The sequence below is a fragment of the Lygodium microphyllum genome, chromosome 8, assembly GCF_053477565.2.
Source record: "Lygodium microphyllum isolate KBCC chromosome 8, Lygodium_microphyllum_v1.1.10, whole genome shotgun sequence".
Lineage (NCBI taxonomy): Eukaryota > Viridiplantae > Streptophyta > Polypodiopsida > Schizaeales > Lygodiaceae > Lygodium > Lygodium microphyllum.
This window is the reverse complement of record NC_141142.1, coordinates 70145472-70159202: the sequence shown is the minus strand read 5'-3', so window position 1 is coordinate 70159202 and position 13731 is coordinate 70145472. Positions and strand designations below refer to the sequence as shown.

At 39.5% G+C, this 13731-nt stretch overlaps 1 protein-coding gene across 9 annotated transcripts; it reads right to left on the bottom strand.

Annotated features, from left to right (window-relative positions):
* Nucleotides 1-6508: 6508 nt before the first annotated feature.
* LOC148032435 (uncharacterized) lies at nucleotides 6509-13727 on the bottom strand. Of its 9 annotated transcripts, XM_087683103.1 has the most exons (10): nucleotides 13603-13727; nucleotides 10887-10975; nucleotides 10052-10794; nucleotides 9739-9966; nucleotides 8917-9649; nucleotides 8481-8843; nucleotides 8025-8392; nucleotides 6957-7918; nucleotides 6759-6860; nucleotides 6509-6666 (listed from the first exon to the last, which is right to left on the bottom strand). In XM_087683103.1, exons 5-7 carry the CDS (start codon nucleotides 9118-9120, stop codon nucleotides 8360-8362), a joined length of 600 nt encoding a protein of 199 aa, XP_087539229.1. In that variant the 5' UTR covers nucleotides 9121-9649; nucleotides 9739-9966; nucleotides 10052-10794; nucleotides 10887-10975; nucleotides 13603-13727; the 3' UTR covers nucleotides 6509-6666; nucleotides 6759-6860; nucleotides 6957-7918; nucleotides 8025-8359. The 9 variants fall into 9 exon arrangements, with proteins under 9 accessions (XP_087539229.1, XP_087539225.1, XP_087539228.1 ...); XM_087683102.1 differs by lacking the exons at nucleotides 6509-6666; nucleotides 6759-6860; nucleotides 6957-7918; nucleotides 8025-8392 and having other exon boundaries at nucleotides 8711-9624; XM_087683101.1 differs by lacking the exons at nucleotides 6509-6666; nucleotides 6759-6860; nucleotides 6957-7918; nucleotides 8025-8392 and having other exon boundaries at nucleotides 8733-8843; nucleotides 8917-9966.
* Between the last annotated feature and the right edge of the window lie 4 nt (nucleotides 13728-13731).

Below are 13731 nucleotides of genomic sequence, written 5' to 3'. Positions count from 1 at the left end.
TTATCATTGTCAATGACAAAAACAATTACTAATGCTATCCGCATGCCAATAGATCCTAGACCAAAATCAATTTCACCAAATAATAGTTTCAAAGAGATAATTCACAACCATTCAATTGTTTGTCTTTAGTATTTCTTGGTGGATAAGGCTTAATTTTACTTTTAAGGAGTTTGGCACGGATTTCTTATCATATTTTCAAACTCACAACACAAAAATTTTGGATTTATTCTTTAATACTTCATCAAGAGCAAGTTCCTACAATCAAAGCAAGGTGCGATTAGCTAATGTTAGGATAAAATTTATGTAGAATTATTCTATAGTGACAAGTGTTTATGATGGTTGATATTATTTAAAGCCATTTAGTTAGGCTACTAAAATAATTTAATTATAGCTCAATAAGTAAATCTCATTTGACCCAAGTATGGTGGGTATTGGTAGTTTTTCTCCAATCCATGAATTGTAAATTTATTCTAGTATGAGCTAGAGAGTACATGTTTTGTATTGGCTCACTAAAAACATTTCATCAAATTTTTTCCAGCATCCTACTTTTTCTATTTATCGCAATTAGTAGATTACAATAATATGCTATTTTTTGTCAATATAGATTGAAAATACAATCATGATATCATAGCTACTATTAAAGCATTTTCTCAATAATAACTTTAAAGGGAGAATGTAAGAAAAAGCTCCTATCATAGTGGGATGCTAGGCATATGTTTTCTCTAGTATAGTGGGTAGCTAAAGATACTTGTTATCCTTGAGTAATTAAGGACCACTTCCAGAAGATTGATAGGTTTTCTCAAGATTAGATAAATAGCATTACCTAAGTGAAACTAAGGTTAAAAGGCAAGCTAAATCTATAGTTTTAAGGTAGTAAGAGCATGTAGACAATAAAAAACAAGTAGTATGCCAAAGAAACAATTTTATTTATTCATAAGATACCCACATACCTAGCAAAAAAATATAGTACATGTTATGTAGTACTGCTAATGTTCATGGATTAAGAAGTTAAAAAGTTACTAAGGATCTAAAGATGCAAAGATCAATATGAAAGGGACCAAACATAGTCAAAATTTTCTCATTTTGAGAGTATTTTTATGGATAGTCAAGGTGAACACACAAGAAATGTAAAGCTTATTTTGACTTTTATCTTCTCCCTTGCATCAAGAGTCCCTTTTTATGTACATAACTTTGTACATTAATTAGAAGATAAGTATTCTATAGTAAATGAGAGCACTAGTGAACCCATACCAACTGCTTTTAAATAAATAGGGGAGTAGAATATGTGGTGTAGTAGGATATTCATCTCATCATGTTAATGGAGTTCATTACTAAAAACATGCTAAATAAGTGCTCTACATTTTTAATAGTTGTTTATTCATACATACATTAGGAAACTACCATTACCTTTTAAAAACCTTCATTAACTCCTTGTAATAAGTAATTATACTTGATATTGAAACTCGAGCATTAAATTTGCTAACATTTGGATGTGAAATCCTAAAGCATGGTTTTCAAGAATGCTACAACTATTTCTACAATACATTCATTCTATCATCTACTCAATACATGTAGATCAAAAAACAACACATAAAGAAATATATCATAATCTAGTTTAGGAAATTGATATATTTATAGTTTATGTAGAGTAAGCAACTAATATTTGTATGATTAAGTTTTTGAGAAGGATCAATAATCTTGAATAGCTACAAATCACTAGTTATATAGTGAAGACTATAGATCAAATAAGATTATAAATGTTAGCATGTAGGTTTTAACTACTTCAAAGATGCTTAATAAAATAGCAATCTTATAGAGAGGACTTTCTTTATACCCAAAAACGTCATGTCCAATTACTAATTATTAGGAACATTCCTTGATTATTATCAACTATAAGCATAAGTATTTGAAGATATAATCATTTATACTATATATCCATTTATTATCATATAATGCTCTCCTAATGAGCCAATTTCCTATAAAATTTATGGAGTAAGTTAAAGGGTATTTTATTCATTATATACGTCTATTAGCATAGGTAATGCAAGTTTGTAGGAAAAAAATGGATAGATATAGCTAGCTACAAGCTCACTTCTCAATCAACTAGACTAGAACTTCAATACGATTTGGTTCTTATGGGACCCAATCCCCATGATATTAGAGATTAGGAAACCCAAGCTAGTATGGATAAAATCTTAGCTATTCAGCTTTGACATTTTATATACAATAGAGCACACATCTCATGGTAATGTACAATATAGAGATCATGGTATGAGTATCGAATTAGATCTTGTTCTTACATGCTAGATTAATATGGTATCAGGGTTAGATGGATAGCAGTCCTTTTGTTCAAAGTTTGTCAATTTAGAGGGTGCAAATTAGACTATATAAATAAAAAATATTTGCAACTCATAGGGTGGACAACACACACTTCATAGTTATATTAAGAAAAACTAATGGCATGCCATACTTCACATCAAAATGGCACATTGTGGATTGTAAGTTTTAGGACATTGAAAATGACAAGTTCATAGAGAAAGGATGGAATGCATGAATAGTTTATACTTCAATTAGAGAATATTTTAATATGTTATTTATTAGACAAGAATATTCATTATTTTGTAAACCATGAGACCATAATCTTGACAAAGAATTTATTATGTTGTTTTACCCAAGAAGAAAATATGTTTCTAAGGAGCTTTAAAAACTACTCCTTTTGCAAGTAATAAGAAACCTACAATCAAATGAGATTAGCAAGTAATATTCCCCATTTGAAATCAAAAAGTACTATGAGTAATTTTGATCCTTAGATTTGGTGGACTTGAGAGATCAATGACAGAAATCGAGGTAGTGATGAGGTAGATGGAGCTTCTGGTAATGATATAGAGTAGGATAGAGCTTCGATGTAGAAGGAAGAAGATCCACATAGTGATGGTTTTTCCTTCCCATGCACCATACCATCATAATTGTATACCAATATAACATCTTAACAATGCACTACAAAAGAGAACTACACTCTTAGCTAATAGAAGTGGATTACTTGAGCACATCATACACTCTCACCTAACAAAGTGGAGTTTGAAACATGTATACTTCATGAGAAAGGATTTGCAAGTAATGGAAGAAAAAGCATATGTATTTCCATATATCATTACCATATAAATGAGTTTGTAGCTCTAAAAAGTGAAGCTTTTTGTATAGCAAACACTTTATACTTTTGTTGAATGTGCATGAGGTTGGACATACATAAGAATGTGTCATGCCAAATCAAAAAATGTGATTTCTTGGTTAATGTGTGATGATTAAATATAAATCCTTTTAAGGACTCAACAACTATACAAAGAAAACATATTTGTAATATTAAGTCTTGAGATTTGGTAACAAAGTCTTTGTACATTGTTTGATTAATTCTTCTTGAAACTCTATCCTACATTAATACTTATCCTAGCCACTTCAAAACTTTAATGTATTCTTATAGAACTATCTATTTATTGTATTTGAGAGTCACTTTTAGATAATTCTTCAAGTATTACTATTTATTGAGGATACTTATCCAAAAGAAATATATTTCATTTGTTTGAAAGTTTCCAAAAATCAAATGTATGTGTGTTTTAGATTTATGATAAAAGGAAGATGTGAATGGTAGATGAATAAGAAAGAAAACAAGTTCGTATAAAAATACAATTTGGTAAGCTAATATGCAAATATGATGCATTTTACAACATACACAATTATTTTGTCATCTACTACTATGGTATTCCTTACTAGAGAGAAGATATGGGTATATTTTAAGCCCCTAATCACAACGTCATCCACCTTACACATTCATGTCTTATGGAATAAGATATACATATTTCAAGTAGAGATATGTGAGGATATCAAAACTAAGCTACCTTCTAGAATATGTCACGAGTAACTAACTCTCAAGTGGTTTTGGGGGGAAATGCTTAAAATGTGGCACCATAGCTAGGTAGCTTGCTTGCCTTTGTCAATGTAAGGAAAATGGAGCAGAAGCTCATAGGAGGAGCATTAGCACTGCAAGATTGGTACAATGCAATTTACTTAATTGTGTCTCCTTCATGACCCTGGAGATAGTATTCTTCTTCATCTTCTACAAAGTGCTAAGAGCTAGTTACAAGTTTGGGAAGCTAAACCTATTTTAGTTTCCCAGATTCAATTGCAAGCTAAAGGAAACCTTTTTGGTGAGTCATTTGACACATCTTTATTTTAAGTGTTAAAGAAGAAACTAACATGGGATACCATTACTGCTATTGAGAATGAGAATGAGAATCATGTGAAAGATGATAAAGCCATCTAGGATATATTTTTAAGTCTTGTCTCTTCTATTGTGGGTAGTAGCCCTATTATAGTACAGAATTATGAAGCTTGATTGGTAACCTTTTTGGGGACAATGAAAGAGCAGGTGGACCCTGCCACATAAGCCATTCTAGAGAGGCCATTCATAGAGTGTGAGCTTTAATATCTCTTAGTAAAATGAAGAAGGGGAGATCACCAAGACTAGATGGATTCCTTACTAATTTCTATTAGGTGTTGTGGGGGACATGTGGCAAAGATTTGTGTAAATCTAATCAATGCATGTAGAGAAAGGGACATTATGTTAGCACAACATAATCGATTCTTAATTAATTTTGTTCCTAAGAATGAGGTCGGGAGAAAACGAAGCCACGTTAGACCCTTGACAATGCTCAATCTTCCTTATAAATTAATGTTGAAGCCCTTGGAAATTAGAGTGAAGCTCTTGTTGATAAGAATTCTCTCCAAACCACAATAGTGATTTGTGTATATTCAAGAAGGATACATGATGCAACCTTAGACATCATCTTTGGTATGAGTAAGTCTATGGAACTTGGTGATTGGTATTGCCTTCTAAACATGGATCTAGATTTGCTTATGATAGAGTCCCTTAGGAATTCATCTTGAAGGTTCTCTCTTGGAGTGGCTTTGGCCCAACCTTCTACTCTACAGTGGCAACACTCTTTTCAAAAGATTTTGCTATTATGAACATTAATAGTTACTATTCCCAACCCTTTGATCGAAAAAGATCAATATGGTAAGGAAGTCCTCTATCTCAATTGTTATGTTCTTGGACTATTTAGCCATGCTTGGACCATATCAATTCTAAGATGCAATGTGGGTCCATAAAAGGGTTGCCTCTCCTTGATGGGAGCATGTTTGCATTAGAAATGTTGACACATGAAAATTCCAATATATTCCAAGACTGAAGAAGAATCTATAAATGGTCCAATGGAACTTAATGAAGAGTTTTCTACTCTTTTGTGTTCAATGATTAGCAAAACAAAAACCACATTCCAGATGTTCCAGATGCTAGATTGGGAGGATGATGGGATAGATTTCAACACTTGGGAGTTCAAATCATGAAGAAGGGGAAAAGTTTCAGGTATTTGGGTGCACCAATTGGCTTAATGGTTACTAATGCATAGAAGTTTGAGTGGTTGATGGGTAATTTCAACCAAAAGATAAGCAAGTATGGAAACTTATCACTAGGGATTGCTAGCAGGGTGACAACCCTCAAACTATGTATGACTCCCATTATGATATTTAACACAACTATCCTCCCCTTCATCAAGAGTTCATGGAAGAAGCTTGAGTCTTTATTCATAGCCTTGTATTGGTCTTTTGGAGGTAGAAAGGGTATGGTAGCAATACTATGGAAGTAGCTCATGACACCAAGTCACAACCTCACTAATGCAATATATAATTAGTTGATGCAAGCTTTCATAAAGGAGAAGGATTCTTGGTCTACCTCTTGCCTCAGAAGAGGATGATTGAACTTAACAAGATGGCAAAATGATAAGGCAAAAGAGTCAAGTTGGCTTAAGCAAAGGAAATATGTCAAAATTTTTGACATCTCTTGTATACTCAAAGTGCAAAAGGAATGGAGAAAAGAAGAGAGAAGAGGGATAGCCTTGACATGGAAAAGGAGATTACTTCGTCGATGGAAAGAAACACCTTGCTACAAGTTAATATCTCATTGTGGAGAGTAGTGGCATATAACTTGCAAACTGAGGAGAAGCTTAAGTTTCTGGGTGAATCCCTTCTTTGTGTGCTCTACACACTACAAGATATAGACCTTATATCGACGTTTAAAGCGACGAAAATACAAACAACAAAATTTGCCCCCGTCGTCGCAAAAAGCGTCGTTATTGACGACGCCATAGAAACGTCGCTATTGGCGTCGCTATATGCGTTGCAAAGCGACGCATATAGCGACGCAACTAGTTAAATTTGCGACGCCAATAGCGACGCGAGCAGAAAATTTGCGACGCAAATAGTGACGGTAACATGGAATTTTTTTTTAATGGCAGGGCAGCAAGCTGCCCTGCCACATATAGCACTGTGTGCTGTATGAGAGCCATACAAAATAGTTTCTGCACTACTGTATACAAAGCGCTTGCAAACAAAAAGAATGTATACTGAAATCATAAAACTGATACATGAAATAAATACATGATCGCATAAAATGCGATTGGTACAATCATGACAGGATATCACTAATACATAGAAAATGTATACATAGATCAGGTGACTAAAAAATAAAGGTGTGAGCTCCAAGGATCCAAGGGCGAGCTACAAATCCTCGTCCCCCGAAAGCTCGTCCCGCCACAAAGGAGCATCGAACAAATTCTGTAGAAAAAGAAACAACACATCAATCCACCATACAATAATGCATTCAAATATCTCATGGTAACTACGGACAAGAAATATGAGTGACTTACAGGACCGCCGCGTCTATACAATCGGTCGATCAATGCATTGAGACCGTGCCTCTCTGCATATCAACTCTCAAGGCCTTGCGGATCGCGATTTGTAATGGAGTGCTGCAAAGAAAACAAAATGCTAAATGTTAGAAACATGATTGTCAGTACAAAGAATATTTCAAAAAAACAAACAAGCAAAACAAAAGAGAAACTTACAAAGTCCTCCAAATATGTCCTGTGGCCGCCACTCCCAAGATGATGGACCACTCCGGCCTCGAGTTGTGCCCTCGTCGCCTCCCGCTGCTGACTCCAACGTCCTGACGAATCTGTAGCCTCCTCCCTCAGTCGGTGCCAGTCGTCTGCATCTAACCACTCGGGCTTTGCAGCCCCACTCTTGATTGCATTGCATGCATCGGATCGTCTATGTGACATGTATGCACGCATGCAATCCATCATCCAACCCGTAGAGAATCTATCTACTGCGGCTGGCACCGGAAACTCCTTGTGCAAGGATGCTACTATGTAGTCCTTGCTCCCCTCCGGTATGTTCTTTCAATGATCCATGACGTTGTGCCAAAAAACTTGTTGGCACAACTCTCTCATGCGAGCCATCACCCTCCTCCCCTCATCATTCATGATGATGGCTCCTGACCTACTATCAACCAGATATCCATAACCCCTAGGAGTCAGCCTAAGATGGGTCCTCTCCCATCTCCGTCTACGCTCCTGGGCATATCCAGGAGACCCCTCTACATCCGATGTACCGACGGGGGTAACCTCTCTCGGAGTGGCACTCAAAGGGGTGCCACCTGCTGACGGCTGCGCAAAAGCCGAAGTAACTGGAGTAGACGTCCCCACAGGTGTGACAAATCCTGGAGGTGATGCAGCGCCAGCTGAACGACGAGATGGAGACACCACATCCGTGTCTCCACAACAACATCCCCCTGATCCCGATGCAGTCCCTCCCTCTGGCCCAAGTCGTGAGCATCGAGATCGTCTGCTCGAAGGTGAAGCATCTGATCGCGTTGATGCAGATCTAGCAAAGCGCCCTGACGAAGAACGAGACAGCTCCTGGTCTGCCATCTCTCTGAATCTCGCGAGTTGGTCTGGAGACATGCGTGCCATCATGTCCTGAAACTCCTCATCGCTCATCCCTCGACTCATCCTGAAAATGTCACCTGCACAGATAAAAAATGGTGTTAGAATAATCAATTTAAACTATACAAAGCACAGTAATATAAATCATTTTTAAAAAATCCCTCTTAAAATGCATATCTTATGTACCTTTATGACGCGATCTAAACAACGAATTGAGTAATACAATTCTCCAAGAATGAAGTATCCTATGGTCCCATGTTAATCTCCTGACACAACTCTGCATACGCTGGAAGGTCGATAGACATGTCACCACAAAAGAATGAGTCTGCCTCATTCTCAAAAAATTCTTGGACTCCTGTATTTCCATCATTGTTAGCCGATGCGGGCTCCAAGCTTGCGGCGGCCTCCACCCCTTGTAATATCGACCCCTCTATTTGCATATTATCTTCATCTATGCCCGGAACATCGCTTTGATCATATACTCTCGCACTTCGAGGAGTTGAAGGTATAACATACCACCATCAAGGTTGTCGGGGGTTTGGATAGAAGATTACCTGTTCACAAACACGTACAAAGCGAGTTTAAACCATTGTGACATAAACCATGTAGTATTACAATTAGCAAGCAAATGACTCTATGCACCTGTTCACAATGGGCCGGCAACACAAAGGTGTCGCGCAAATCCGTCCATTTTTTTTCGGAATCTATTTCGAGAAATCCAGATGGACCTCGTCGAACTGTTGCTCCAGCTCCTCCAAGTACCACTTTGAACCACTGCACATCGAATAGTATCATGGAGAAGCTACGGTAATCCACCGTAATAATACTTTGCCAGTTCCCAAAATACTCCATCTCATCCACAACCGTGTTCGGATCCGTTGCTCGTCGCCGGCTCTCTTGCTCAAACCTTGCCATGACACCACAGTCCATTGTGGAGCGCATTTTGTCAATACGCTCCACGCGAAAATGTCGTCCGCGCGACCACGCTGCACTATATATTTTGTACTGTACATTGAAACACTCAAATTAGATATCACATATAAAATTTAGATACGACATATTCTAAACCCCTCATCACCTTTGGACTACATTCCCTCGAGAACTCCCACTCCTCCATTGAGACCTCTGTCCCTTCGCTGGATGCTGCGGTCAAGGCTCCATGCAACCATCGTGTTGACATAAACTGCGGCATCTCCTCCATGCCTTCGGGATATCGAATGCGCTTTCTCTCGATCTTGCCTTGCAATCTGGTACTTGGCAAGCCACGTCTCCATGGAGGCATGGTGCAACATACAAAAGCGATTCACCTTCTCTTCCATTGAGGCATCCATTCTTTTTTCTACCCCATTTCCAACCACCACATCTCCAGTCAGTCTATCATCGTCCTTCAGCGTCCATAGCATTTCATTGTCTGGTTCCACCGTTGGTAGCCATTGTGAGATAGGGACTAATGCCTCTGACACCAACCAACCTTCGGCCATGCTACCTTCTAGTCGAGCTCGTTGTCGCACAAAGCCTTTTAGGGTTTTCATGAAGCGCTCTAGGAAGAACATCCATCGCGTATGGACAGGTCCAGCAATTTCCACTTCGTCCACAAGATGCACAAGAAGGTGGACTTGTATCGTGAGCATGCTAGTGGGTAGGTATTTCTCAAAGAGACAGACCGTCTCCACTGCTCCTTGCCTCGCGGATTCAATAGAGGACGTCTTAATCTCTTTCTGTGAGATCCATTGCAGCAAAGTCGACAACTTGTAAATGGCCCCACGAATTTCTGGAGTAAGGCATCCTGCGATCGCGATCAGTAGGACAAACTGCCACAAATGAGAAAGCATTATGAATAATGGCCACTTTTCAAATTGCAAAATGCCCACGCTAATTACAATCCATTCTGTTCACAAACCTGACATATCTTATGCCAATCATGGGATTTTAGCCCCGACAATTGGTCATCTTTAGAAAATATGCATGGGATCCAACAAGTGGTTGACTTGTAAGTGGGTCCAATATGGCAACTTTGGCAAGAAAGCGGCGTGCCCTTGATATACCATCTTCTTCATGGTTCGTGACCTTCGGGAGTCTAACTGTGGTCCACACAATGGACATGCATGATAACCTGAGGTAACCAGACCTGTAAGGTGAGCCACGACCTAGTGAATACTTGATTGAATGAGATAAAATATAGATATTACCAGCGAGAACAGAGGTCTGCTCACCTGAGCACTCTCCCAATCTCGGAAAGCCATGCATCGTCCACATGAGAATGGCTCGAATGTTGGCTGACCGCTGACCATCGCGCCTGCTCATATCTTGCACAGTGACCCCCTCCTCCCACAAAATCTTAAGCTCATCGACTAATGGACGAAGATACACGTCCATATTTTTTACTTTGTAGCAGCTTGGGACAAGCAAGCTAAGGATGAGATGTCCTTTCTTCGTAGAAAGCCATGGAGGGATGTTGTAGTTGACAAGCACTATAGGCCACACACTGTAAGAAGTTGAGCATAGACCGAATGGGTTCACACCATCCATTGCGAGACCGAGCCGAAGATTCCTTGGCTCTCGCGCAAAGCCTAGGAAGGTAGAGTCAATGTGGCTCCATGCGTGTGAATCCGCTGATATTCGTTGAACTCCATCCGTGGACCTATTTTGCACATGCCACGTTGTCAAGCTTGCCATGCCGGACGTGTGAAACATGTGGTTTATGCGGGGGATGAGCAGAAAGTGTCTGGGAACTTTTTGAGGGATGGTTTGCCCTTGCAAGTCCTGTCGATACCTATGAGCACCACACTTTGGACATGTCTCCATAGTCTCGTATTCATCTCGAAACAGTATGCAGTCGTTGATACATGCATGGATGTTATTGTAGTCCATGCCAAGCTTCCGTAAAACATGTCGTGCATCATCACGAGACTCAGGCATGGTATTTGCAGGTGGTAATATATGATATTTCAATAACCTGAAAAAAATCATAAAACACCTTGAAAAAGCACACATGTTTGCAATAATAGTGTCAAAAAAAAAAATCAATGAAGCCTATGTGCAAGGTACCTGAATAACTCGGTCACACTCGTATCGCTCCACCCGTATTTTGCTTGCACACTTAAGAGTGCAAGCAATGTCTTCGTTTTCCATCTTATCTACATTACAGCAAACGAGGCTTAAATGGATAGCTTTATGGAGATGTATGTCAAGTTGCAAGTTGACCATAAATCTTGCATTGTACATAGTAGTTGAGAGATTTATTGATGTTATATCTTGGCCCTGTATCATGCTCAAGGATTTGTTTGTCCCGGTAGATAATTATTCGTTATTGTAAAAAACTGCACTAGAGGGCTTTGAGTATAAGTAATCCATTTATGAGCATCATTGAGGATCTCTTAGTCTAATAATAAATCAGTCTCAACAAAAAGCATATTAGAAATGTGGTTTTTTTGTCCTAGGATCGCGTATTAAAATTAATGCCATCTATGAAATTTATCAACTATAGTAATAAAATTTATTTCAATCAATTCTACTCATAGTCATAAGACCTGAGAGAAAATATCCTATACTCAATTTAAGGGATTCTTCTTCTATAACAATACTTTTGGGTTCATTTTGATGAAGTACCGTAATGACCATTAGCTAGGGTATCATTTTCTTTTAGTCCTTTCGTTGACTAGTTGGCATGATTTCTAATTTGTTATGCCTATAAAGTTAATACAAAAACAATGAATTATGCATATCACAATTAGATCCCTACTTGGACATTATGAAGGACATGACCAATTTTAAACCATCTTAAAGAGTCACCAATGTACGTGGCCCATGGCAAAGCACATTGCATACCATTATCGATAAGTCTATTATCGTGCATCTTAAATCTCCTAATTAGACTTTATAAAGTGTATGACTAATTTTTAGCCCTCTTAAGGAGTCGATGTAATGGTACCCATAAAAAAAATAGTGGATACCATTACCATAATCATGGATATGGTATCATTCCAATATATGTTATCTTTCTCTTTCTCTTTCTCTCCCTCCCTCTCTTTCTCTTTCTCTCGCATTTCCTCTCCCTCTCACAATATATCTTAACACTCTCCAAAAGCAAAAGGGAGAGGGAGAGAGAGAATGCACTCTCCCTCCCTCTCCCTCTCCCTCTCCCTCTCCCTCTCCCTCTCCCTCTCCCTCTCTTTCTCTTTCTCTCCCTCTCTCATTTCCTCCCTCTCCCTCTCCCTCTCCCTCTCCCTCTCCCTCTCTTTCTCTCTCTCTCCCTCTCTCTCCCTCTCCCTCTCTTTCTCTCTTTCTCTCTCATTTCCTCTCCTAAACAAGCAAAAAAGAAAGTGATTCAAACATTAAACAAGCAAAAGGGAGAGGGAGAGAGAGAATGCACTCTCCCTCCCTCTCCCTCTCCCTCTCCCTCTCTTTCTCTCCCTCTCTTTCTCTCTTTCTCTCTCATTTCCTCTCCTAAACAAGCAAAAAATAAAGTGATTTAAACATTAAACAAGCAAAAGGGAGAGGGAGAGAGAGAATGCACTCTCCCTCCCTCTCCCTCTCCCTCTCCCTCTCCCTCTCCCTCTCCCTCTCTTTCTCTTTCTCTCCCTCTCTCATTCCCTCTCCCTCTCCCTCTCCCTCTCCCTCTCTTTCTCTTTCTCTCCCTCTCTCTCCCTCTCCCTCTCTTTCTCTTTCTCTCCCTCTCTCTCCCTCTCCCTCTCTTTCTCTCTCATTTCCTCTTGTTAACGGTATTTTGAGAAGGCTGCAGAAAGCGCAAGTGCTGGATACTATTTTTTAGTGGATTACTATTTTGTGGAGCTTCATTGTATTACTTTGGGCACTTGTGTATTACTTTTTACTCATGGACATCATCAGACTATCATGATTGTATTATTTTGTGAGAGCCGGGCTCACTCACGTGCACATTGTATTTATCACCCGTAGTTGTATTTGTCGCACCCGCATGTGTTGCGTGGGTTGCACACATGTAATTGTGATTAGAATAGTGTAGGCTTGGTCTATTTAGGCTAAGGTTCAAGCATGTTTCAAGGATTGACCGGCCTAAAGCCCACTATGTGGGTAGGATGCCCAAAGAGGGTGCAAACCCTAATTCACAGTTGTGAAAACCCTAAACGCAAAAGGGGCGCAAACCCTAACCCTAACCCTAAACGCAAAAGGGGCGCAAACCCTAACCCTAATTCTATGTCTATATAAGGGTGGGAGGTCTCAGTTGTATTCACCCCCTTTGGCACATTCATGCTGCGGAAGCTCTGTCAGTGCAACCATTCAATCTTTCTATTCTATCATCTTGCTTCCATTGTGTTGAGAGTGACTGAGAGGGAGAGAGTGAGAGGTGTGTTGAGCGAGGGACTGAGGGAAGGTGAAGCTCTTCGTCGTCTTCTTGCTTTTCTCGTCATCTCTACTAGCTCTTCGACTCGTTGGTGTGCTTGGTGGTGGATGCGAAGGAGCGACGGCATCAGATCGTGTTGATCGTGGTCGTGGAACTATCTTCGAGCCTTTGAAAGGTAAGTTAGGTGAGTTCACTACAACTCCAGCTAGTCTTGTGTTCTTGCTTCCTTGGGTTGGAGAGGAGAATGCTTGGTTAGTTAGAGCGGAGCGTGAGAGACAAGGTGAGAGATTGTCGCCAACGTGAGTTGCAGCTTCTGAAAGAATAGAAGTCCGTCCAAAGTCCCGACTGTTGGTGCATTTGCCTCAACACCTCTCCTAAACAAGCAAAAGAGAAAGTGATTTAAACCTTAAACAAGGAAAAGAAAGAGAGAGGGAGACTCACCGATGAGATATGGCGAGTGTGGGGCGGCTCCTCTTTGCGATGAAGGCTCTTCCTCTCCTTTGCGAACAACGGCGGCAGCGGCGGCGGCGGCAAGTCTTCTTCCTCTCCTTCTCTCACGACGGTCGCTCT

What these genes read in the sequence shown, in the direction of transcription:
- LOC148032435 (XM_087683095.1), bottom strand. Translation starts at nt 10,832, where the DNA reads ATGTGTGCTTTTTCAAGGTGTTTTATGATTTTTTTCAGGTTATTGAAA.